Below are 25695 nucleotides of genomic sequence, written 5' to 3'. Positions count from 1 at the left end.
TGATCCAGCAATCCCATTACCGGTTATCTACCCAGAGGAAAAGAAGTCATTATACCAAAAAAATACTTGTACATGCATGTTTATAGTAGCACAATTCACAATTGCAAAAATATGCAACCAGCCCAGATGCCCATTATGGATAAAGAAACTGTGGTACATGTATACCATAGGATACTACTAAGCCATAAAAAGGAATGAAATAATGGCATTTGCAGCAACCTGGATGAAACTGGAGACCACTATTCTAAGTGTAACTCAGGAATGGAAAACCAAACATTGTGTGTTCTCACTCATAAGTGGGATCTAAGCTATGAAGACGCAAAAGTATAAGAATGATACAATGGACTTTGGGGAAAGGGGATAAGGGTGGGAGGGGGATGAGGGATAAAAGACTACACATTGGGTACAGTGTACACTGCTTGGGTGATGGGTGCATCGAAATCTCAGAAATCACCACTAAAGAACTTATCCATGTAACCAAACACCACCTGTTTCCCAGAAACCTATTGAAATAAAAACTTTTTTTAAAAACCAAGAAAAAAAAGAGAAAGAGAATAAACTTCAAATGTTCTCACCACAAAAAAGTGTTAAGTATTTGAGGTGAGGGATGTGCTAATTAGCTTCATTGAATTATTCCACATTGTATTAATTGTATCATTGTTTTATACTCCGTAAATATAGACAATTACACATTGTCCATTTACAAAAACAACAAAGTTAAAAAACACACACACACACAGAGCATGGCCTGCAGGTGCAGGAGGACCCCTCCATCCATCAGCATGTCCTGCAGGTGGAGGAGGACCCCTCCATCCATCAGGGTGGTCTGCAGGTGTGGGAGAACCCCTCCATCCATCAGAGTGGTCTGCAGGTGTGGGAGAACCCCTCCATCCATCAGCGTGGTCTGCAGGTGTGGGAGAACCCCTCCATGCATCAGCGTGGTCTGCAGGTGTGGGAGAACCCCTCCATCCATCAGCGTGGTCTGCAGGTGTGGGAGAACCCCTCCATCCATCAGCGTGGTCTGCAGGTGTGGGAGAACCCCTCCATCCATCAGCGTGGTCTGCAGGTGTGGGAGAACCCCTCCATCCATCAGCGTGGTCTGCAGGTGTGGGAGAACCCCTCCATCCATCAGCGTGGTCTGCAGGTGTGGGAGAACCCCTCCATCCATCAGCGTGGTCTGCAGGTGCGGGAGGACCCCTCCATCCATCAGGATGGCCTGCAGGTGCGGGAGGACCCCTCCATCCATCAGGATGGCCTGCAGGTGCGGGAGAACCCCTCCATCCATCAGCATGGTCTGCAGGTGTGGGAGAACCCCTCCATCCATCAGCGTGGTCTGCAGGTGCGGGAGGACCCCTCCATCCATCAGGGTGGTCTGTAGGTGTGGGAGAACCCCTTCATCCATCAGCATGGTCTGCAGGTGCGGGAGGACCCCTCCTTCCATTGGCATGGCCTAAAGGTGCTAGAGGGTCCTTCCATGTATCACCGTGGCCTGTGGTTGGCATGAAGGTGCCTGGGGTCCCAGGGTTGGTCACCAGGCACCACGTGAAGAGCTTCACGAGCCACCAAGGGCTCCAAGCAGAGGTGGGAGCCTTTGTTCTCAGCCATCCTCAGCCGACCCAAGGCCAGTGCCGGCCTGTTGTCCCAGACACTAAAGAGGCTACAGGTGCTGCCAGGGGGAGCTGGCACCTGTGGGATTAGGGTCCCCCCTTTAGGTTTGACTCTTGTAAAGGCGTCTTTCTTTCCTTTTCTCCAGACCCCAAATGCACAGAGATTGTCTGAAAGTATCAGACACATTCTTGGCAGTTCCCTCTCTTTCCTACACTGGCTTTTGTATCTGGCTTTAGATCAGAACAATCATTTGAATAAGGCCCTTCTGTCCTCAGCCTCCAGAAATACCTTTTTCTAAGGATCACCCGAAGCTACCTCCACCTTCCACCACTTGGCTAAGAATAAAATTTAGAAAACATTTCTCAAAGCTAATGTTTGTGAAGATGCTTCCAAATTTGTTGGGTAAAATATTCTACGAATGTTGCTGTATCTCTGTTTAAAATATCAGTATTCCTCCGTGGCCAAATGTCACCATTAACCATCAACATAACCGTATTAAATTATTAGAATGAGAACCTAGAAAGTGGGAAATAAAGGACAAATCACCAGGGAGAAGTTTATTCCAGAAATAGATTTGTGAGCCCAGAAAAAGACGTCATTGTTCAAGCCAAGAGCAGGTGAAGTCTTCTAAAGTGTGATAAAGATGGGGGAAGAACTAGGCCTTGCGAAGCCTGGTGGTTTTATAATGGGATTGGTTGGTGGGGGGCAGTTATTCAAGAAAAGGAGTCCCTCCACGCACATTCGAAAGGAGAAGGGAGATGGAAACAAATTACATACTTGAAAAATCGGGCAAAGCCACAAACATTACAGAATCCAAAATCAATGTTTTCAGTCACCTGCCTGACACTGCCTCATTTCTCCAGCTCTTACTTTTTCTATACTTTCTCACGCCTTTGACTGCTTCTATGTGTGACAATTTTGTTATATCATTTCTTTTTTTTTTTTTTTATGGATTTTTGCTCTCTCGCCCAGGCTGGAGTGCAGTGGCACAATCTCGTCTCACTGCAACTTCCACCTCCCAGGTTCAAGTGAGTCTCCTGTCTCAGCCTTCCGAGTAGCTGGAATTACAGGCAAACGCCACCATGCCCAGCTAATTTTTGTATTTTTAGTGGAGACAGGATTTCACCATGTTGGCCAGGCTGGTCTCAAACTCCTGACCTCAAGTGATCCGCCTGCCTTGGCCTCCCAAAGGGCTGGGATTACAGGCGTGAGCCAATGCACCCTGCTGATATATCATCTTCTATTAAGAGAAGAGAAAGCTAGTTCAGCCTTTCCTCTAATAAGTTTTATATAAATTTGTTTTTATCGTATAGGTATCTCAAACCCATTTCCTGCAGTTTCATATTTTGTTATTGAACTTCTACATTTTTGCAGGTGAGAGCATTCCTGGAAGGATTCCCGCATCAGGACACTGGCAGTACCTTCTCCACACACAGAGGCGAGGCAACCCCACCGGCATCCTGACTAAACCTGGGTTTGTCCCTGGCTCCTTGGGCTGTAGCTGGCCACCAGCTGCGGCCGCCACACTGAACAGCCAGCACGATGCCGTCGGTGTGCGGATGGAAGGAGAAATCCCACCTGCTGGGGCTTGGGGCCTCAGAAAGTCGCCCTCAGAAAGGTACACACTGACATCGAGGCCAGCTAGCCTTGTGGTAACAGCCTGGGCAGGACCACTGATTTAGGCGGTGAGGGGGCTGGCAGAGGACAGGAGCAATGGGGACCTTGGAGTGTCCACCCCTGGGGACCTGTGGAGGCGAAAGTTTTAAAAGGTTTGATTTGCCCATGAAATGCACAGGGGCACAGGGGAAAGTTGAGGGGTCCCGAGCCCACCCTGACTTGGGGATCGATGTTGCGTCGGGCTGGGAAGGTTGAGCGTGGCAAAGGCACACCCACGGAACGGCCCGGGAAGAAGGGGAGCCACTCATCAGGGCACAGCGCAGGCTCGAGTTCTGCCTGCAGTGAAGGAAACCAAGACCCACTTGGCTGGGGACGGGGAACAATAGAGGCAGCAACTGGGGGTGCCCAGCGGAGCCACAGCCCATCCACAGCACATAGTGGGTTGGAGAGGGAGGAAGGGAGTTGGCTTTGAGTACGGACGGAGGAGGAAGTGAGGCTGTTCCCCTTGCAGGTCCTGTCCTAGCCAGAGGCCACTCAGGGACAGCTCTGTGCAGTCTCTTCCACCCTGAGGCGGCTCTTGCCCATGGTCTGCGATGACAGGCCCGGCACAGCCTCATGCCGCCAGGCCGACACCGGGACCCTACGTGGCAGGGAAGGCATTCAGGCCTTGGTGGACAGTGGGCTCGGCCAGGTCACTCCTCAGAGGCCAGCCCCAACCTCCCCTTCTGTGCTGAAGGCAGCTTCACAGCAGGCAGGCTGGGGTCCACATCGGTACAGAAACCACTCTTGCAGCTGGGTAGAGGACCCACAGGCAGAAACAGGCGGCCTCTGATCAGATCTGGTTGTCCCCGGTGGCTCTAAAGGGGGATGAGGAGCGGCAGAGAAACCAGATAATATTTTGGCATTTGGGGTCTTCTCCAGCCCCACAGCTCAGGCTGGCCCAACATTGTTCCTCATATAAATACCAGAGCAGGATGCCTGCCTTTCCCCGTCTGAGCCTAAGATTTCATTCATCTGGGCTTGACAAATCTCATTGTCCGGGGGCCAACGCTAAGTCAGCTGGCGAAGCTCTGTGAGAACGCCCCCAGAGCCGGTGAAAGGGTCCTGTCCAGAGGCACAAAGCCCACCCTCACCCCAGCGCACCTCTAATAGCACTGCATGCCAGGGACGGCCCAGGACAATGCCACCTCTTCCCCCAAGTTCCCTGGACCCTAACTACGGACCTCGTGCTATTAAGATTAAGACACTAATCCATGCTTCATCTCCGGTCCTTTGAGGCCATTTTTAAAGGTAATTCGGTGCTACCCATTTGAGGACTCGAGACAAAACCTTGGGCAGGAATGACCTTTGATTCCCATCGAGGCTCTGACTAGGGCCTCAACAGGTGAAGCCTTTAAAGTTAGCCTTTTTCATTCTGTCCTGACAATGCTGATTGATAACACAGAGCTAATCTCCTGCTTTTGTTCCCAGGGGGCAAAGGTTTGAGCTGCCCCTTTTGAATCTGGGTCTTTTAACTATCCAGCGAGTGACTCATAACGCAACCTGAGACCCTGGGATTAATTCCCTGCGGGACATGCTCTCCCGGGACCCCAGAGACCAGGGCCTCTCTTTGGCTGAACACAAACTGGGGGAAACCATGCCTAGAATCTGTGTCTGGTGCCCCACCGGCGGGAAGATCAGCATCAGAGAGTCTCATTATCCACAGAGCTCATGCCAGCTGATCTGTGCAAGCAAGGCCTGGGGAAGCCCCAGTGTCCTCCCAAGCCTTTGACCAGCGAAAGCCTCTCTCATGTCCGGTTCAGCTGCAGCAACTGCCCAGCGGCCCCCAACAGCCCCCAGAGGTGCAGGTGTGCAGCCTGCCCACCGGGGCCACTCCCCTGAGCCCTGCCCACCGAGGCCCCTCCCCTGAGCCCTGCCCACTGAGGCTCCTCCCCTGAGCCCTGTGTCACCGAGGCTGCTCCTCCAAGCCCTGCCACTGAGGCCACTCCCCTGAGCCCTGTGTCACCGAGGCTGCTCCTCCAAGCCCTGCCCACAGAGGCCACTCCCCTGAGCCCTGCATCATGGGCTCAGTAACTTCCTGCTGCCTCCTACCTGGGCTTTCTGTCTAGTTGTTCTCTTAACCCATCCTAAGCTCAGCTTTCCTAGGCAGAGCCGGAGAGTAACACAGGCCAGCAGAGATAGAAAAAAGAGATAACACTCAGAATAGTTAACGACCTTTGAGGCTCCAGGCTCCAACAACACAGGCTCCACAATCCTCCCCAGGCCAGGGTGAACAGCTAAGCCTCAGCACCGGAGGAGTCTTCAAATTGTACAGTTGAACTTAGCTTTTCAAACTTTTTACAGCATTTCAAGCTTGAACTTCAATTGTATTATTTCAAGATTCAACTAGGGCATAAAATACTGAATTTTATTTCTGGAAACATAAGTAGTTACATTTACATTATGTGTAGCACGCTCTCTTTCCACATGTCACCCAACTCCACACACCGAATTCAGAGCAGAGTCACCTCGGAGAGTGGGGGCATTGACTTGAGGAAAAGGATGGAAGCGTTTCAATGTATATGTGATGATGCCTTGTGTATTTCAGAAAATAAAGAAGTGTGGAAAAATACTGTGTTTGGGATTTAGGTGGTGAGTACGTAGAGGCTCTATGTTGTTCTCTGTACTATTCTGTGAGTTCTAACCAAGAATAAATAAATAACAAATTACTGTTATTTATTGACAGCAGGGGCTGTCACTGCTGGGGTGTCAGTGCCAGGGGTGTCAGTGCTGGGGATGTCAGTGTTGGGGTGTCAGTGCTGGGAGTCTCAGTGTTGGGGATGCCATTGCTGGGGGTCTCAGTACTGGGAGTGCCACTGTAGGAGCTGTCAGTGCTGGGAGTGCCACTGTAGGAGCTGTCAGTGCTGGAAGTATGAGTGCTGGGGGTCTCAGTGTTGGGGGTGTCAGTGCTGGGAGTGTCAGTGCAGGGCTGTTAGTGCTGGAGGTATGAGTGCTGGGGTTCTCAGTGTTGGGGGTGTCAGCGCTGGAGGTATGAGTGCTGGGGGTCTCAGTGTTGGGGGTGTCAGCGCTGGAGGTATGAGTGCTGGGGGTCTCAGTGTTGGGGGTGTCAGTGCTGGAGGTATGAGTGCTGGGGGTCTCAGTGTTGGGGGTGTCAGTGCTGGAGGTATGAGTGCTGGGGGTCTCAGTGTTGGGGATGTCAGTGCTGGCAGTGTCAGTGCAGGGCTGTCAGTGCTGGAGGTATGAGTGCTGGGGGTCTCAGTGTTGGGGGTGTCAGTGCTGGGAGTGTCAGTGCAGGGCTGTTATTGCTGGAGGTATGAGTGCTGGGGGTCTCAGTGTTGGGGGTGTCAGTGCTGGAGGTATGAGTGCTGGGGGTCTCAGTGTTGGGGGTGTCAGTGCTGGAGGTATGAGTGATGGGGGTCTCAGTGTTGGGGGTGTCAGTGCTGGGAGTGTCAGTGCAGGGCTGTTAGTGCTGGAGGTATGAGTGCTGGAGGTATGAGTGCTGGAGGTCTCAGTGTTGGGGGTGTCAGTGCGGGGGTGTCAGTGCCAGATGTGTCAGTGCTGGGATGCCAGTGCTGGAGTGTCAGTGCTGAGGGTGCCAGTGCTGGGGGTGTCAGTGATGGGGTGTCAGTACTGGGGGTGTCCCTCTGGGGTGAGAGTGCCAGGAATTTAAGTGCTGTGGTGTCAGAACTGGGGACGCCAATGCTGGTGCGGTCGGTGCTGAAGAGTCTGTGCTGGAGAAGTCACCTCTGGGGGTGTCACTGCTAAGGAAGTCAGTGCTGGGGCTGTCACTTTAGGGGGGTAAGTGCTGGAGGTTACAGTGAAAAAAAGTTCAGTGCTAAGGAGGTCAGTGTTGGCGGGGTCATTGCTGGGAGTGTCAGTGCTTGGAGTGTCAGTGTTGAGTGGTCGGTGTGGGGGAGTCAGTGCTGGGGGTGTCGGTGCTGTGGAGGTCAGTGCAGGGGATGTACCTGCTGGGGAGGTCGGTTGTACGGGTGTCAGTGCTGTGGTATCGGGGAGGGGTGCTCATTGCAGGCAGTGGTCAGTGCAAAAAGGGTCAGTGCAGGGGGGCTCAGTGCTAGAGGGGTCAGTGCTGGGAAGGTCAGTGCTGCGAATGTCATTGATGAGGGGGTCAGTGCAGAGGGGATCAGTGCCGCTGAAGTCACTGCTGCCAGTGTGAGTGCAGAAAATTTAAGTGTTAGGGGTCTGTGCTAAGGGGAGTCAGACCTAGGGGTAAGTACAGGGGGTGTCTGTGGTGTGGAGAGCTCTGTGTCTGTGGAGAGCTCTGTATGTGGAGACCTCTGTAGTGTGGAAAGTTGTGTATGTGGAGAGCTCTGTGTTATGGAGAGCTCTGTGGTGTGGACAGCTCTGTGTATGTGAAGAGCTCTGTGTTGTGGAGTGATCTGTGGTGTGAAGAGCTCTGTGTATGTAGAGAGCTCCGTGGGGTGCAGAGCTCTGTGTTGTGGAGAGCTCTTTGGTGTGGAGAGCTCTGTGGTGTGGAGAGCTCTGTGTCTGTGGAGAGCTCTGTGGTATAGAGTTCTGTGGTGTGAAAAACTGTGTTGTGGAGAGCTCTTTGGTGTGGAGAGCTCTGTGGTCTGGAAGCTCTGTGTCTGTGGAGAGCTCTGTGATGTGGAGAGCTCTGTGTCTGTGGAAAGCTCTTTGGTGTGTTGAGCTCTGTGGTGTGGAGAGCTCTGTGGTGTAAAGACCTCTTTGTATGTGGACAGCTCTGTGGTTTGAAGATCTCTGTGGTGTGGCGAGCTCTGTGATTGTGGAGAGCTCTCTGTATGTGGAGAGTTCTGTGATGTGGAGATCTCTGTGGAGAGCTCCGTGCATGTAGAGAGCTCTGTGGTGTGGAGATCTCTGTGAATGTGGAGAGCTCTGTGTATATAGAGAGCTCTGTGTCTGTGGTGAGCTCTGTGTATGTGGAGAGCTCTGTGGTGTGGAGATCTCTGTGACTGTGGAGAGCTCTGTGGTCTGGTGAGCTCTGTAGTGTAGAGAGCTCTGTGGTGTGGAGAGTCTTCTGTGGAGATCTGTGTTTATAAATATATCTGTGTCAGTAGAGAGTTCTGTGTTGAGGAGAGCTCAGGGTCTGTGGAGGGATCTGTGGTGTGGAGAGCTCTGTGTATGTGGAGAGCTCTTTGGTTTGGAAAGCTCTGTGGTGAGATGTCTGTGTCTGTAGAGAGCTCTGCGGTTTGTGGAGCTCTGTGGCTTGTCGAGCTCTGTTGTGTGTAACTCTGTTGTGTGTAGTGGTCCACGTCCGTTCAGAGCTCTATGTCTGTGGAGACGTTTATGGAGGCACTGACCCTTTCACAGCACAGTGTTTACTCCTGAATATGTGGGTATTGGGTCCAGCTCGTGGCCTTCTCTAGCTGTCTTGTGTTCTTCCATATCTTGTGGCTTAGCAGCCCACAAATGTACTCCTTGGAGAGGAGAATGCAGCCTCCACCAGGCCTCTCTAGCTTTCAAATCAAGTGTGGCCTAAAGCTGCCTGCTTGCGTATTTTAATTTCGACCAAAAGGTTTCTCTGTACATCATGAACAGTAACCTAAATGGAATTGTAAACAGACCGTAGCCTACTCTCGTGCCAATCACTGAGTTTTGGCCAATCTAAGGTGGCCAGCTCTTCAACCATGTTCAAATACTGCAAACCCCAAGCTTAACAAATCTGGCTGTTTCCATACCTCATTTCCATTTTCTGTACATCTCTTTCCTTTTTCGGTCTTAATTTCTTCCACCACATGGCTGTGCTGGAGTCTCTGAGTCCACTCTGGGTCGGGAAGCTGCCCGATTTGTGAATCATTCTTTGCTCAGTTAAACTCCTTTACATTGGCTAATTGGTTTTACTTTTTTTTTTTTTTTTTTTTTTTTTGACAGAGTTTTGCTCTTGTTGCGCAAGCTGGAGTGCAATTGCAATGGCGAGATCTTGGCTCACCGCAACCTCCGCCTCCTGGGTTCAAGCGATTCTCCTGCCTCCGAGTAGCTGGGATTACAGGCATGTGCCACCATGCCCAGCTAATTTTTTGTATTTTTAGTAGAGACGGGATTTCTCCATGTTGGGCAGGCTAGTCTCAAACTCCTGACCTCAGGTGATCCACCCACCTCGGCCTCCCAAAGTGCTGGGATTACAGGCTTGAGCCACTGCGCCTGGCCCGGTTTTACTTTTAACAAGCGTGAGTGCATCTGTTGCTGAGCTATGTGGGCAACATGCATGTGAGGTGCGGCCCTGTCCTCCAGGACACGCAGCTTCATGAGTAGAGAAGAAATTTTACCCAAGGGCGAGTAGCAAGAACACAGCAAACCAACGCACACAGAGGGAGATTCAGCAGTCAGACTGGGCAGATGGAAACAGCTGAGGGTCTTCAGTGTCTCGCGATGGGAGAGGCGGCCTAGTCCGAGAAACTGAGGCAGGAGGGACTGCCCGGCTTCTGGGAGGAAAGGAGGAGCCTGTCCCAGGCCCAGCCACATTGGCGACAGCAAACTACCAAGCTACTGGAAGGAGAGTCCTGGGCTGTCAGGGAGCACTGCTGGCTGCCGAGAGGACAGGGAACCCCGGGCCCACCCTGCAGAGGTTCCTGCTCAGGTCCTTCGGAGCCTGGGTGGAGCAGAGTAGGGTTGTGACCTGTGGGGACCCTGCAGTGCCCAGATTTAGAATTCTGCCAACCTCCAAGCTCACCATCAGCCTCCTGCAGCCCCACCTGTTTCTGGGGCAGCTACTGGACCCTGACCCCATCGTCCCCAGGCAGGGGGTCCCAGCCGCAGGTCTGTGGGGCCTGGTGTCTGTCCTCCCTTCTTCTGGCTGGCTGAGCAAAATATCTGCAGGGCGCAGAGCAGGTCACAGGGATGCTAATTAGAAAGCATAAAGCTTTTGTGGCCTAAGGTGGTTGTGGGGTTCACTTCCAGTCTTTGAGAACACAGGAGACAATCTGTTTTGAAGTCAACATAGAGGCTCCCCAAATCAGTACAGTTTTCCCTCCTTTGGGGCTACGACAGTGGCTTTTCCATGTAAAGACAGCAAAGCGAGAGGGTCGGTGGCCTGGTCTGCTCTCTGCCGCATGCAGACATGGCAGCAAAGAGGCACCCAGAGAAGCCCCCGGGGCCTGGGGCTCTTTGTAAAAAGACAAGGCCCTGAGCAACAAACTGGTTCCTGCCGCTGAGGATGACAACCGTGCACAGCTGCCCGGCGGGTCCGCACCGCCAGTGTCCTGCCCGCTTCGCAGCAACCCCGAGCTCTGCCTCCTGTCCACCCGTTTGTCTGTGCACACAGCATGTTGCTGTCAGGGAACGGCCTCCTGCTTCTCGAGCGCCATGGGACTGGCTTTTGTTTGTGTTTTTCTTACCTAGGACTGGGACAAAAGATGGCCTGGAGCCAGGAGGTGCCGCCCACCGGTGGGGCTAGGTTGGGAGAGCTACTTTCTCCCCACCAGAGCCGCCTCTGCTCCAAGTCCCAGGCTGCACCCCGCTGGCCTTTCTGGGCCACACCAGGACCATTCTCTTGGCAAAATCTGAGAGAAGTGAGGAAACCAGGGGCTCTTATGAAATGGACAGAGTACAGGGTGGGCACCAGCTGGGCTGCATCCCTGGCCAGAGCTGTCGGCCAAGTTGGAGGACAGAACAGTTGCTGGGAGGGAAACATGGGCTCACTGCAGCACTCAGGCCACCAGGCACACCACCTCCCAGACACGAGGGAGACCCCAGCATCGGCAGAAGAGTGAGATTTTGCTACAATCTGACCCTGGCAGTTGAGGAGCAGCTGGTGGGAGGTGGGAGATGTGCAGGCTGAGCACAGGCTCATGTGTGCCATGACTCAGGCCCCTCACTGGAGACACCAGCTGAGAGGAGAGAGAGGAGAGACTGCAGGGCCTGGCACACACAGGCTCACTCTTCCTGCTGCCGGCCAGAAAGAGCTGTGTACACACAAGGCAGAGAGAGAGAAACATTAACCAAATTGCGAGTTTCCGATCATTTGTCTTATTGTTGCTTCAGGAAAAGTTTATCTTTCAAGCAGGCCCACCTGTTCTGGTAAAACCTTATCTGGGCTATTTGGGAGCGAGTCATCAGTGCTTGTTCAAACATTCCACTGAAGAGGGGAGCAGAAAGGAGGGGAGGTGCGAAGGTCACTTTCAAATTTGGAAATCTTTTTTCCCTTGCTTGAAGAGAGCTCTGCACTGAATGGGTTTGTCCCTCACGTTTCCCTCTGATCTTTCAGGGAGCCCAGGTCGGTTCGGGGTGCAGCTGCATCCATTTGTGGGCACATACCAGTCAGAAAAGTTGTGTTAATTTGCAGTGAATGTTTTCAAACTCCTTTCTTAAAGATGAAAGTATTGCAACCTTGTCTTGGCTCCTGCCAGGCTGTGTGGCAAGTGTGTGTGTGAGTGCAGTGTCCTGATTCCCGGGGATGCTGAATGAAAGCCCAACTCTGCATGATCCCCTGGCCCACGCCTCCGAGGCTTTACTGTTAGGAGGTGCACCTGATGTGCACAGGCCCTTGGACCAGGCATGCGTGTTCCTGTCTTAAGATTATGCTAAAGGAATTCAGGCCAGAGGCAATGACTTAGATTTTTGGCTGAAATTTCACATCACAGTGCTGTAATTGTAATTAATTATGTTGCTATGTTTCTTTACAAGGTTGTAAAGCACAAAAGCTGAGGTTGCAGGATGGTCTTGAATGATTGACTAAAATTGTCTGCTTCTCTAATGCTAGGCAGAATATATAAAAAGATAAATTCTATTAAAACCCCTCCTTCCAGAGAGCAGAAAATAAAGGGACTCAAAGTCCGTCACTCTCGTGTGCTGCCTAGGGCAGCACTGGGGCCACAGACACTCTTGCTGATGGCTGTTTTGTGTGTGCTGCAGGCTTCCTAATAGAAAGGAGGCTTTGTAAGAGCACAGAAACATGCCCATGCATCTTGGATGTGCCCTGGAACAGAGCTGAGCAAACAACATGAAAGCAATATGTGGTATTGATTACTCAGCAAATATAAACAATCCCATACTCTTTACAGCAATGCCTTTATTCAGCGTTTTTCAACCTTTAAAGAAGTTGAAGTTATTCTACTTTGATGCCTCTCTCCTTTGCTCAACTGCCCTCTGCCTAGAGCAGGCCACGTCCCTACTGGGGCAGGGAGCTCACTGGCCTCCAAGGTCCTGTTTATGCGCAGCTTCAGTGGAAGGAGGTCCACTCTCCCGCTGTCGCCGCCTCCTGGTTGAGCAGCACCTTGTCCAGAACCGCCTCATCTTCATTCTCATTGTATCTATTTCTGGTTTTCTGCTGTGCCACATTTATCCCATGCATATATGAGAGCTTTTAAGAAACATCAGAGAGTAACAGAGACAGAGGTGCCGAAAATCAGCAAATGGAGAAGCCCTGGGCTCTGTTCCCCCGTGCTGTTGTATTAAAGGATTTTGTTATTGTCAGTGGTGGTTTGCCCTTTTTGAAAAATGGAAGCATCAAAGTTTTAAACTTATGCTATCATTAAAATAACAACAACATTCATTGTTTGAAACAAAAATTAACTGTGAAGTGAGAATTTGAGAAGTCTCAGCCAGAACACAGTGCTGACCTTCATCTGCATTTTGTAGCCACCACGTCCAATCTATCACCTGCTGGTTGTAGCAGCAGAGAGAAGGATGCAACCCCTGTCCTGCTGTTGTTTTATGGCTGATTCAGGAAGACAGAAAAAATGCCCTCATTTCCGCAGCTTTCATTTGATCATTCTTTCCCACCTTCCCCAGCCTCTGGGAGATGTGTTTATTGCCAGCTTCACTGCAGAGGAGACAAATAAGTAACCCAGATGTTGGTGTTTGTGGCACCTTTGCAGATACCTCCATGACAAGTCATATCATACACTGCATACTGGATGTAACGTGAGCGATTTATGAGTCCAGACGCATCGACTGCTCTCCTTGTGCCCCTGCTGACATTCCCAGGAGATCAATATCCTGTAAAAAGCCTGAAGATTGCTTCCTTTAAATGGTAAGTGCCTGCTCCATGCCTTGGAGATAAGACATTTCTACTCTTGGTCCTCAGTCACTATAAAATCACAATGTGATTCTGTAGAATTAAAAGGTGATAAATAAGCTTAGGAAATGATGGTGCTTCAGGGAAGAAAGTGGACTCACTGCTGTGTCTCCTCAGTCCTTCCTTCCGGCACTCCTCTGTTTCCATGGAGACAGTGCTCCAGCAGGACCACCTGAACAGGCCAGTATCTGTGGGCTCGGATTTCTTACTTCTCATTATTTTATTTCAGAGAGAGTTTTAAAGTGTGCATCATGTCCATTTAAATTTACTGACAATGTTTATCTAATCTATCTGCCTACCAATCTACTCATCCATCCACACACACCTACTTTGTTCAAGAAAGAATTTAAGGTGCTTTCTTCACTAGAAAAGGTATCTATCAGTTTTCAAGCTCAGAGAAAAATGTTAGCTTTTAAATAATGACACAACTGTACTAATTCTAAGTTTTTCCTTCTATAACATTTTGTTAAATGAATTCAAGATGCTGTGGAACTCCAAATGCTTAGGAAAACATGGCATCCTTATGGAAAATTGGGTTTTGAATGACACATGCTGTAAAGGACAACCAAACACATTTGTATGTGAAAATAAAATTCAAAAACTTTAAAAAATGTTTGCAAAAGCTGATTATGGGTAATTCCTTTGAACAGATCCAAGATTTTTAAAAAATAAGATAATCTGTATAAAAGCTGCATTTCATATCTGATGAAATTTAGTGTTAAAAAACTTAGTAAAATAGGATTTGATAAGTATTTTCATAACGGTAAGATACACCTATCTCAAACCAAAAGACAATATCAAGTTAATTTCTTCAACAAATAATAAGGAAATTAGTAAGATGTAGGGATAAAATTGATATACGGAAACCAATAGCTTTAGAAGATATAACAAAAGAAATTACTCCCATTTAATTAGCAAGAAAAAGTTCCCAGGAATAAACTTAACAAGAAAGTTAACATCTATATGAGATACATTTTTATCCACCCTCGAAAGTTTATAAAAGAAAACTTGGACAAATAGAAAGACTTATGATGTTCTCGACTAGGAAGACTCAACATCATAAAATGCCAACTTTCCCTGACTTATTATGTAAATGAATGCACCTAAATAAAAATAGACTGAGGTTTTTCTGGATCTTTGTATTTTATTTATTTGTTAATTTATTTTACTGTGAGGTGAGAACTAGACAATCTGATTCTAACATTCAAATAGAAAAAGAAGCAAACAAAAATAGGAAAATCCAGAAAAAAAAGAGTAAAGAGAAAGAATTAGCCTTACCAGTTCTTAGATCATATAATAGTTTAATAACTAAAATATTGTTGTACTGGGTCGTGAATAAACACACAGAACAACAGAAAAGCACAGTAAATACAGATAGACACAAAAATAGGAGGGAAATTACTAAGTCATAAAAGTGACATCTAAAGTTGTTAGTGAAAAAAACTGTGTGATAAATGGCATTAGAACAACTGAGTAGCATTCAGCAAAATAAATAATAAAAGATGAAAGTTGCACCCATGTCCCACAATGTATATAAAAATAAATTTCAAATAGATAAAATATTTAAATAAGTAAAGCCATAAAAATACTAACAGAAATCATGGACAAATTCCATGATTTTTTAAATTAAAACTGAGAAATCCAAATGCAGCAAAAGAATTTATAAGTTAAAGTACCTAAAAATAGGAATTTATGCATGAAAAACTACCATCAGCAAATTAAGAAATCAAGACAGACACTGAGGAAAAGAATGCATTTTCACCTCTTATCACAACTTACATCCTTAATATATTAAAAGCTCCAAAAAATCAATAAGAAAAAGAAAAAAAAAACTCAATAGATCAATAGGCAAAAAACTTTGATGGAATGGTCCAGTGAAAAGAAACTAAATAGATGCTCAGCCTTACTAATAATATAATGGGAAACCTATTGGATCAGCAAATGTCAGAAGACATTCATGGTGTGTAGGCAGGGAGCCGTGGAGAAGTCATGGCCTGCACGCCTGGGAAGAGCGAATCACGTGACCACATGCAGGATAATTTGGCGACACCTACAGAATTACAAAGACGTGTGTCCTCTGACCCAGCAATTTCACTCCTAGGGACTGATTCTAAAGATGGGTTCAAAATGGTATATTAGCAAGATAACAGCATTATCTGTTATAACAAAAGATTTGAAAGAATCTGTGTCTATCAACACCAACCATCCATACAGTGTGGTACTGAAATACTCCACGGCTGTAAGAAAATGGAATGCTACATGTACTCATAGGGGGGATTATCCAATTTATAAGAGCAAGGTGTGGTAAAGTGCATGTAATCTGCCACCATTTGTGTAAAACACAGAGAAGATGAAGGTGAGCACTCACATTCCTGTGTGTTTGCATCTGCATCAGGAAGCTCTAAGGATGCACAAAAAGCTAATCATAACTCATGCCCTTAGTGCCACATATAAAGAGTTCCTAGAAATCAATAAGAAAGACTTTGTTACACAGAGGAGTGTAATGAAACCAGGCAGAGAAGGATGTGGATGGAGAACAGACTACACTGAATGCTTTTCATGTTTTTCATTTATGAGCCATGTGAGTTTTCTCCCATACAATAATAAAATTATCATTTTTAAAGCATGATTTCTTCAAGAGATATCATAGGCTGTTTTGTTCAGTTTATGATGCATCTTTTTTATTTCTATAAATGTATGGGGTACGGGTGTAATTCTGTTACATGGATGTGTTGCACAGTGCTAAAGTCTGAGCTGTTAGTGTTCACCCAAAAGATGAGTATTGTACCCATTAAGTACTTTCCCATTGTCCACTCACCTCTCATGCTCACACACCATGTTTTTATTTAAACAACACTTTCTTTTATGTTTGGGGCCTCAGAGAACAAATACTACTATTTTCCAACTAGACAGACTCCCACTGGCTTCACAGACCAGTTATTTTGACACTACAATAATTAAAACGCAAATGTTATGTGGTTTGTATTTATTAATGGGTTAATTTAACAAGAACAGCCTTTTCAAACACTGCAAAGCATATTTTCTACAATAAGATTTTCTGTTTTTTCTTTTCCCTTTGTTTCCAGCTTACTAATTACAGATTTTGCAAAACTATTTCATAAGCCAGTTCTGTGGAACCCCTTTCTGGCCATTTCCTGAAGCAACTTTCTTTCCTAATCATCCCCATAACACGAAGGTCAGGTTCTGCAAGTAAAGGGTGGTGAGGCAATTCTGGAATCATCTAAGTGGCAAGCCCAGGGGGGTGGGTTTCAGAGAACACGTAGCGGAAAGTGGAGGCTCAGGAGGTGTGGAAATACTGACCTGATGGAATTAACCATCTTCCCGGGAGCAAGACGGAGCCCTTGGAGGGTGTTGTGGAGCTTGCTGCAGGTTCTGCTGGATAGGAAATTGTGTCTCATCCACCTGCTGTCTGCTTCTGTCCTGTCTTAGCCCAGCAGAGCTGTTTTAACACAGACATTTGCAGCCTGCCCAGTACTCTCCTGGAACCAATAAGTTGCCAATTAGGAAAAAGATCAGCACTGACCAAACACAGAGATGTTGGAAACCTGCATTAATCCCCAGTAGAGGCAGAGGCTCTGAATGCTGAAGCCACAGCTGCAACTTGGCCACACTCTGCACATGGCCCCAGACATTCAGCTTTCTGCACCCTCAGGGTGGCTCGCAGGCTCCAGAGCCGGGGTTCGGGCCCTGCTGACCACAGCCAGCTGTCCCCTGCTGCCTCAGACCAGGGCCAAATTCCTGGTGTGCTTCCCTCCTGCACCCACTCAACAGCTCTGTGGCCTTTGCAAGCACCTGCCTGGCAGGGCTATGGCAATGTGTGGAGTCAGACGATGGTGCCAAGTCGGGAGCAGACTTACAGTGAGACAGTGTAGATAAAGCCTGGGGCCCAGCTCCCCAGCAGCACCTGCTCCTGCACTGCGGCCACCGTGGCAATGTAGCTGCTTCTATTTCCTTGAGCTCCATTGCCATCTTATCCCAGGCGGGGCCCCTTCACCCCCTGCACCTGCCACCATCCGTCCTTGCCCCTTACTCCTGAGCCTCCTTTCAGTCCTGCTCTTGAGAGGGAAAGAACCCCTGGCTTGGGAAGCCTTCCTGGTCCTGGGGTGGCCGCCTGCCAAGGCCCTGGCATCCCCCATCCTGAGGCTCCTGCCCCGCCTCTGAGCTCTCCCTCTCACTCCCATCCCCTTGGCCTCTCCCAGCTGGGGCCTTGCTGTCTGTCACCCCTGAACGGAGCTGACACTGACGCCCCAGAACGGCAGGGACCTGGAACTGTTCTAGTCACCTGCTTCAAGCAGCACCTTGAGGACAGACCTTCACCTGCACTTGGAGCATTTAGTTGAACTGCAGTTTTGATAATAATGTAACTGTGTGCAAACACTAGAGCAAGTGACTGCAGTGTGGAAGGGCGAATACTCGGGAAGTATGGGATTTTTGTCTGAGAAGTTTATTCAGCAAGCAGCTAATTCATGGTAACATAAAGAAAGTTGATATGAAAACTGCCCTTCCCCTATATCCCTAAGGAGACCACCAAGAAGACCAGGACATGCTATTACGTATGTTCTAGAAATGATGAAGGGGAGCACTGGTGAGCTAAGAAACATGGGTTTAATCTCAGATTCACTTCTGATGAACCGCCCTCCTTCGTGCATCCACTCTGAAAGGCGTGGCCTCAGTACAAATTTGGGAAGCTTTTGCAGTGGCAAAAGTCATGAAATTAGGTGGCAGCACCTTAGGACCATCAAAAGGGAGGGTTGTCTTGGGAATGAAGGCTTGGCGTTAACAGATTTGGCTTGTTGGGTCTAAAGAACAACAAAGTATTTCTCCCCCGCTCTTGGAACTCAAGGTCCTGAGCTCTTCAATACTGGGCAAGTTACGTTTGCTCATTTCGCACAAGCAGGAGGCAGGGAGAGTTGTTGGGATTCATGCCAGGCAGAGCCGAGCACATCAGGGGCCCTGGGTAAAAGGGGGTGGGGACAGCGCAGGCACCAAAGGTCTCGGTATGGGGTTGCCAGCCACCGGCGGACACCAGATGGGAAGGGAAACCGCACACCCACCGTTTGCCTCTGCCTGTGGGGTGCTGCCCCCACAGTGCCTCTCAGGTGTCTGCAGCCTCACACCTTGTTTCTCATGCTCAATGTGGATCACAGCCGCTGCGTGTCTCTGTAAGCACCACAAGGCCAGCGGCCTCCCCTCAGGCTCACAGGATGCCTGAACCACCAGTCTCATCCTGAACTCCCCTCCATGGACATGAGCCCCATTAGCTTTTCTCCCATTTATAGGCAATGGAAGGCCAAACCCTCTTAGAGAAAGAACAAGAAACTGGGGTGAGCTGCCTCACATGTTGAGATGTGGAAAACTGAGATTTATTTGCAGAGAAAAGAACTGGGCTCCACTGTCCTGAGGGTGCCTCTGGTCTCTTGCAGTTGGATCCCCTCACATTTCCCAGGCCCAGGTCCAGATCTCCCCCTCCCCACCCTATCTCTTCACTCCTCGAAAACCAGCTCCCCTAGCTTTGCCCAGATCACCCAGCAACACCATGGCAGGTAAATCCTTCCTCTTTACAGTAGACTCTGAAATTCGCCCTATGTTCCCCACTCCCCTCTTCGTCGATGAAAATGAGCAGCTTGTGGTTTCCAGCACCCGGTGCCTCCTGTCTGCGGCCCCTCCAGGACATCGGCTGTAAAGCTTCTCCTCCTCCAGACGCCTTCGTGCACCCACCTGCACTGACCGTCCCGACCTCAGCCCACCTTTTCTCCATCCTGAGCCACAGTACATGTTCCCCAGGAATCTGTGGCTCTGACCACCTCTGACAATTCACTCCCCCGTCAGCCCCTTGGGAACCCCAAGACAGTTCAGCCTGAGTCCCCGGCCTTTCGGGCCTCCCCAGCTGTGTTTCCGGTCATTCCTTTCCTCGAGTCCCTCCACCCTGGATGCCTGGGGTGCCACCCTGGCCTCCCCTACACACTGGCTTGGTTCTTCTCAACCATCGCCATTGGCTTGGTTTCTGTTGTGTTTGGTTTTTAGGGGTCAGGCTGCCGAGTGCTGTTCTTCTCCTGGGCTCTGTCCTCCTCTCTCTCCTTGGGTTGCAGCATCCAGGTCTGATCCGACAACTCCACAGCACACAATGCGGCCCAGGCCATGCACGGAGGAAGACAGCAGAGTGGCCATGAGGCTCCTAAAGGGAGCCAGGGCCCAGGCCCAGCACACCCTGCCCACAATCCCCTGCATCCACTGCCTCTCCTGCACCTGGCACTGGGCAGCGTGGGCTGTGTCAGCGGTGTCCCTCCTCCCTTCTCAATCTGTTGTGAGCTCCATTAGGCCAGGGACCGGTCCTTAGAAGCTGTGGGACCCTTCAGCCTCCGTAGCAGAATGTCTTGCACACAGTGGTGGCTCCATAAAATATTTATTTTCTATTATGTCCATTTATTTTATAAATTTCATGCAGGCCAGATAGATTGGAATTATCAATTACTCTAGAAAATAAAAGGATAAAAGCAAGATCTGGAAATACAGACCGAGCAGCACTGGAATGCACCAACTAAGGCAGAGAGGCCCCCTGAGGCTCCGCGACTGCTGGACCATTTAAGGCAACATCATATCTCAAGTTCGGAGGGAGAGAATCCGCTGTCTCAGGGGGGTGGGTTTTTTAAAGTGGATTTAGTCATGGTCTGGACTTGCCCAATTTTCTGTGCTATGCTGTGGGAAGGGACAAGGTCCTAAAGTACCCTCACAGGACTTAAATAAAACAAAGAACACATACAGGTGGGTGGGAAGGCAGTCAGATGACAATTCTGTGCCCATCACCCATGGCCCCTGATGGGTCATGCCTTCTGCTTAGACAACAGCCTCCTAGACCCCACAGATGCGGGCAATGGCATAAACTCAGACCTGCAGCCGAGGCCTGACTCGCCACAATGGCCCTGCCCTGCACCGCCAGTGACAGACCTGTCACTTTCTCACTGATCCTTCATTTTCCTATGAAATGGGGCTAACATTGCCTCTTTCTAAGGTTGCTATTAGGATTAATTTTTGAGATAATAGGCACTGAGATAACAAACCTGCCAAGTGTTACATTGATGTGATTATCTTGAGATTGAGAGGAAATGTCAGTGCAGCACTAGATGGTGGCATGGCCGTGAGTGGGAGAAAGAGGGTGGATGTTCCAGATGTCCCCGGATCTCTACCAAAGAGAAGACGCAGCGAAAGGACAGCCAGTGTTCCTGGTGTCTCCTTTTCCCTTCAGGGCAATGAATTACGGGTTTTCTGTGCCTTAGTTTTCTTCCTTTCAAATGCAGTTAATAATACTGTCTCTCAGGGCGTATTCACAGACGTGAACAATTAATGATCGCAAAGTGCTTTGAAAATAAATGAGCTTACTCATAATGGTGGTGTTTGATATTTATAATAATAAGCCCGTGCTGCTGGCTTCACGAACTAGATTCATTGGTACAGAGCTTAGTTTTATGACTGGCTTTTTCAGTATTTTAACATAAAATCCTCTTAAAGTAATCAAATGACCTTTCTGCATTCATCCAGAGTCTTATGTGGAAAAACTTAAGATTTGATCATAGATCTATTTTAAGAAGTGCCAAGTTAACTGACATTGACGCCATCGTATCTGGAGTCCCTAGGAAATCCAGAGGGGGACAATGAACCCTAGGAAGACTCGGACTTGGGTCTGCCTGTAACACTCGGAGCCTGCAAGGCAACATAGTTATTGAGTTTTATTAAAATTACTTGGTGTGGCTATAAACCAAACCACACCCCTCTCGCCAATGTGAAGAGCTTCCCGTAAAAGCCGTGCGGTGGGAAGGCCTCTGGCTGTCTCCTCTGCGCGGCAGGCAGACATGGATGACACCGAGGCGTGAATTCAGCCTGCACATCCTAAAGATGAGCTGTTGAGGGCGATGGCCACAGCAAGTCCGCACCAAGTGCTCTTTAAACATGAGTGTTTCTTTAAACAAAGAATCTTCCCGGCATTGCCTCCCGAGGTCTGATTAATGATGCCCCGGCACCTCCTTCCTCACTCAGGGGTCAGTTCCCTGCAGCGCATTCCCAGACGCAGGCTTCCCTCACGGAGGCGGGAAGATTTCAGGCGATGTCTGTTCTTGTCTTTTGTCAGCACGGACAAGGATGGAAACCCCAGTGGTCAGGCGAGCCCCGCAGTCCCTGTTCCTCACTTCACCACCTGGGGAAGCCTGGTCCCCATCGATTCGCAAAGAAACAAGGGAAGAACACGTTTTACCTGGACGGATGGTCCCCCTCACGGTGGCCTTGGAGCCCGCGTCAGCGGGAGAGGCAGCGCCTCACTCAGGGCTCCCCCTGGCCGCCGCCTTACCCGGGAGCGCCACCCCGTGCCCCGCCAGAGGAAGTGCAAGCGCCAGCACAGCACGGGCCGAAAGCCACCCTGTGGGACCTGCAGCGCAGCTCCAAGAAATCCAAAGTCCACTCACAAAAGGAGTTTCTCCGCCAAATCATTGAAAAATAAAACGAGAAATGAGGCTCCACCGGTATCCCCTTTAGTCAGCCGTATGAAAACGCAACCCGGTCAGCTGCGTTTCTGCTGCCAGCCCTCCTCCAGGCAAGCACCGGCCTCGAGAAGGGCAAAGGGCAGGTAGGAGTTCCGACGCATGCGGCCACGGGGCGGAGTCACAGTTCAGAGGCCTCGGCTGAACCTTAAGTTATCCTAAGCTCGGGCCCCAGAGTGAGGACTCGGGGTCAGGCATCCGATTCCCCATCAGCTCCTTTACTAAAGTTGCGCAGAGAATCCGAGGCTATGAGTGGGGGTGGGGGAAAGATGTACAGGATGCTTTGGTTTCACTCCTCAGATACGAGAACGTCCTCTGAACACACATGCAGATAGCTGGACTTCTAGACAGAGGAAATCCAAATCGTTTCTTTCCTCCCAGCATAAGGGAACGATCCGGTAAGAGCTGGTGTTTATCGATGCTACGTGTCCAGAATGGGGCTGAGCACCGCGCCTCACTGTATCCTAACGTCTAATGAGGCAGGGAATGTCACTGTCACACTCTGCAGACGAGGAAGCCATGCTGTCAGCAGGTACACATCTTGCCACAAAACCAGTAACCTGTGGCACTGAGATCGCACACCGGTCGTCCACTGCCAAGTCCGTGGCCTCCTTCTCTGGGGTTTGCCTGCCTCCTGATGGCGGCGATGCCTTTGTCCTCTCGCAGGGGCTGGCTCTTCCAGTGGTCACTACTTTTTGGTTGCAAGCAGCAGAGATTCCCCGGAGGGCTTGTTGAAAGCACTCACATCAACGGGGCCTCAGAAAGGGAGTTGAGGCCATGCACGGCGCTGCAGTTTCTCTTCACGCTTTGGTTTGCATCCCTGGCCTGACTTTCCCTCAACAAGTCCTGCTATCTCCACAAGGCGGCCAGCCCAGCCCTGTCCTCCTCACCTTCCAGCCCCAGCTGAGCAGCCCCTCCCCGGATCATCTTCAGCTGCTGCCCAGTCTCCGCAGAGCAGGTGTCCACCGCCCATCCAGCCATTGTGTCTAGAGGGCAGAGCGACCTGCTGGGAACTTGACAACACCTGGCCCCACCCACATACCCTGCAATATTCACTGAGGGGTGCACAGCAGCACATATGTGCCTCATGTGTCCTGACGTGATGCACCGAGTGGCACACAGCATTATGGTGTCAATCATGTGTCTTGATGTGATGCACTGGTTCAGACAGTATCACGGATGCAGTGTTTCTTTAAAACTGTCAAATTTGAGGAAACAATCTAACAAAAGCCAATTGGTTCATTCTGTAAAGGTGACATAAATACTTCAAAAATGTCTCTGACATAGAAAGAAAAAAACAGAAAAGGAGCTATTCCAGATTTTAAAAATAAAAGATATAGTAACTAAAAGCAGTTGTGGTGCTTGGATAAAAACAAACAACGGAAGGTATAAACGACATTATTATACACACTGGGAAAAATTTTATATGGACCATGTATTAGATAATGGTGCTGTGTTATTGTTAAATTTCCTCAATTTGATAACTGAAGGGGAATGATTTAGTTCTCAATAGATGAATGCTCAAGTATTTGGGGGCAAAACATCACAATGACTAATTTTCAAAATGGTTCAGTTAAAAGAATGATATATGTGTACTTAAAAGGGGAAAATAAGTGTGGCAAAATGCCAACAATAGTTGAATTGTCATGTGGGAATCCACTGGACTATTCTAGAAACATTTCTGTAGCTTTAAAATTATTTAAAACAAATGTTGTGGGGGAAAGAGCACACATTTAAGGTAGTAAAAATATTCAGGACACACAAAGAGGGGGTGCAAACAAGTAAAACGACAGGGTTTCTGACCTCAGAGAGCTTCCTGAAGCTGTGCACATGCTGTCAGGAAGGCGATGGAATGAGCAGAGCTTCGAGGGGCAGGTCATGTCTCTACTGAGTAGAGCAGAGGATAAGGTCTCCGCAAACAGTGAATTTTAAGCCATTTGTTTAGTCCACATTACAGTGAATCCAAGTAGGAGTTTGGAAAGCCAGTCACATCAGACTATCTTCGCTTTGTTTAATGATAGAGACAGGCAGGGATGGGGAACGGATGTCCCAAATGGATTCTCAGCCACATGCTTGGAGCCCCAGAGGAGCGAGCATGGGAGACAGCAGCAAGGACATGGAACAGGCCAGGCTGTTCCATCACTTAATTTAAAAAGGGACGTGGCTCCTGTTCACTCAGGAAAAGGTCAGGGGCAGGGCAGGTGCCAGATATACCAAGGTGATGCATTCTTCTAATATTGTTCAGAACATGTCTTCACGTCTCATCAAAACAACTTATGGAAGCAGAACATTCATCCTGTAGCTAAATTCCACGTCCGTGCACTCAGAAGGCCCACACACAACTACCTTTACTCTCCAATATGGCCTGTCAGATGAACACTTGTGAATTTGGACCAATATTTGCTGTTGCTCTTTGAAAATAATCATTTTCATCATTGCTTTTGATGGAAAACAAATTTAGCTAATCTTCCATTTTTCCCTTGCCTCCAGTAATTCCGGTCTGCTCAAGGTATTCAGCCAGCCAGCAGAGATAGAAAATAAAGGTCAGGCACAGTGGCTCATGCATGTAATCCCAGCACTTTGGGAGGCCAAGGTGGGTGGATCACTTGAGGTAGAAGTTCAAGACCAGCCTGACCAACATGGTGAAACCCCATCTCTACTAAAAATACAAAATTAGCTGGGCATGGTGGCACACGCCTGTAATCCCAGCTACTCGGGAGGCTGAGGCAGGAGAATCGCTTGAACCTGGGAGGCAGAGGTTGCAGTGAGCCAAGATCGCACCACTGCACTCTAGCCTGGGCAACAAGAGCAAAACTCTGTCTCAAAACCCAAACAAACAAAAACAAAAACAAAAACAGAGAGAAAGGAAGAAAAGAAAAAGCATGGGAGCACAGGAGTTAGAGACTGGAGTGAGATATGATTGTGTTGCTGCACCTCAGCGTAGGTGATGAATGGGAGGGGAGGGGAGGGGAAGAGAAAGGAAAAGAGAGAGAGAGAAAGAGAAAGAGAAAGAGAAGAAGGAGAGGAAGGAGAGGAAGAAGGAGAGAAAGAAGGAGAGGAAGAAGGAAGGAAGAAGGAGAGGAAGGAAGGGGAAGAAAGAAGAAAAGGGGCAAAAAGAAAAGAACAAGCATGCAGGAGAATTTGAAGCAGCTTTGCCGTCGAGTTCTTGGGTCCCCCGAGCCACGCTACACTGTGGGCCACCAGCCAGCAGAAATCCGTTTTTGTGACACCTGTGACCCCTGCTAGCAAGATGGTCAATGTGGCAGGATCCCTCGGGAAGGTGAGAACAGAAGACATTTGCCTCTTAAGGGTTAAACTCTAAGTTAATTCAATTGTGAACAGAGATATGTAACACTGTTTAAGGAAAAAACAACAAATTGTAGCCATTTACAATGTGACTGTAACTGGAATGGACATATACTGCAGCTGACCAAGGAAGTGTTCATCAGAAGCAGGATGGGCAACAGGGGAAAGAATACCAAGGGAAAGTGAGGCAGCCCAGCAGCATGGCTGCCCACGCACCTGCAGGGAACAGAGACGCCGCTCAAGACAGCAGAGCATCCCTGGGACACAAGGCCCCAGCCCAGGAGCCTGAGCATCTGCTACTTCAGATGTGGTCTCTTTATTGGAACAAATCAATATAGTCCCGGATCTCTGGTCTGCAGCCACTGATCTGGCAGATGATTTTTCTCTATACCTACTGATATGGGTTGGGGTTTTGTCTCCTGCAATCTTATATCCAGAAGCTGTCTTGTTCTCATCTGGCAGGGACAGCAGCAGCCTTGGTGGGCATGCATCAGGGCTGTGCTACCTCTCCAGTTCCTCCACGCAACCTAGAGCTCAGGGCTGCTGGCTATCTTGCCATTCCACAGGATGCCACCATGGCCCATCACATTAATGATATGGACA

The 25695-nt window shown here is 49.1% G+C and overlaps 1 protein-coding gene and 1 long non-coding RNA gene across 2 annotated transcripts; one reads left to right on the top strand and one right to left on the bottom strand.

The window, feature by feature from the left end:
- Positions 1–9083: 9083 nt before the first annotated feature.
- Positions 9084–21847, bottom strand: LOC129039168 (uncharacterized). Its single transcript, XR_008503276.1, has 3 exons — positions 21504–21847; positions 16559–16737; positions 9084–11123 (listed from the first exon to the last, which is right to left on the bottom strand). It is a non-coding gene; the product is annotated as an uncharacterized LOC129039168 (long non-coding RNA).
- Positions 13103–23131, top strand: LOC129039167 (putative uncharacterized protein encoded by LINC00242). Its single transcript, XM_054492655.2, has 2 exons — positions 13103–13192; positions 20795–23131. Exon 2 carries the CDS (start codon positions 21259–21261, stop codon positions 21874–21876), a length of 618 nt encoding a protein of 205 aa, XP_054348630.2. The 5' UTR covers positions 13103–13192; positions 20795–21258; the 3' UTR covers positions 21877–23131.
- Positions 23132–25695: the final 2564 nt, after the last annotated feature.

Source organism: Pongo pygmaeus, chromosome 5 (assembly GCF_028885625.2).
Source record: "Pongo pygmaeus isolate AG05252 chromosome 5, NHGRI_mPonPyg2-v2.0_pri, whole genome shotgun sequence".
Classification (NCBI taxonomy): domain Eukaryota; kingdom Metazoa; phylum Chordata; class Mammalia; order Primates; family Hominidae; genus Pongo; species Pongo pygmaeus.
This window is presented reverse-complemented; position numbering and strand designations above follow the sequence as displayed.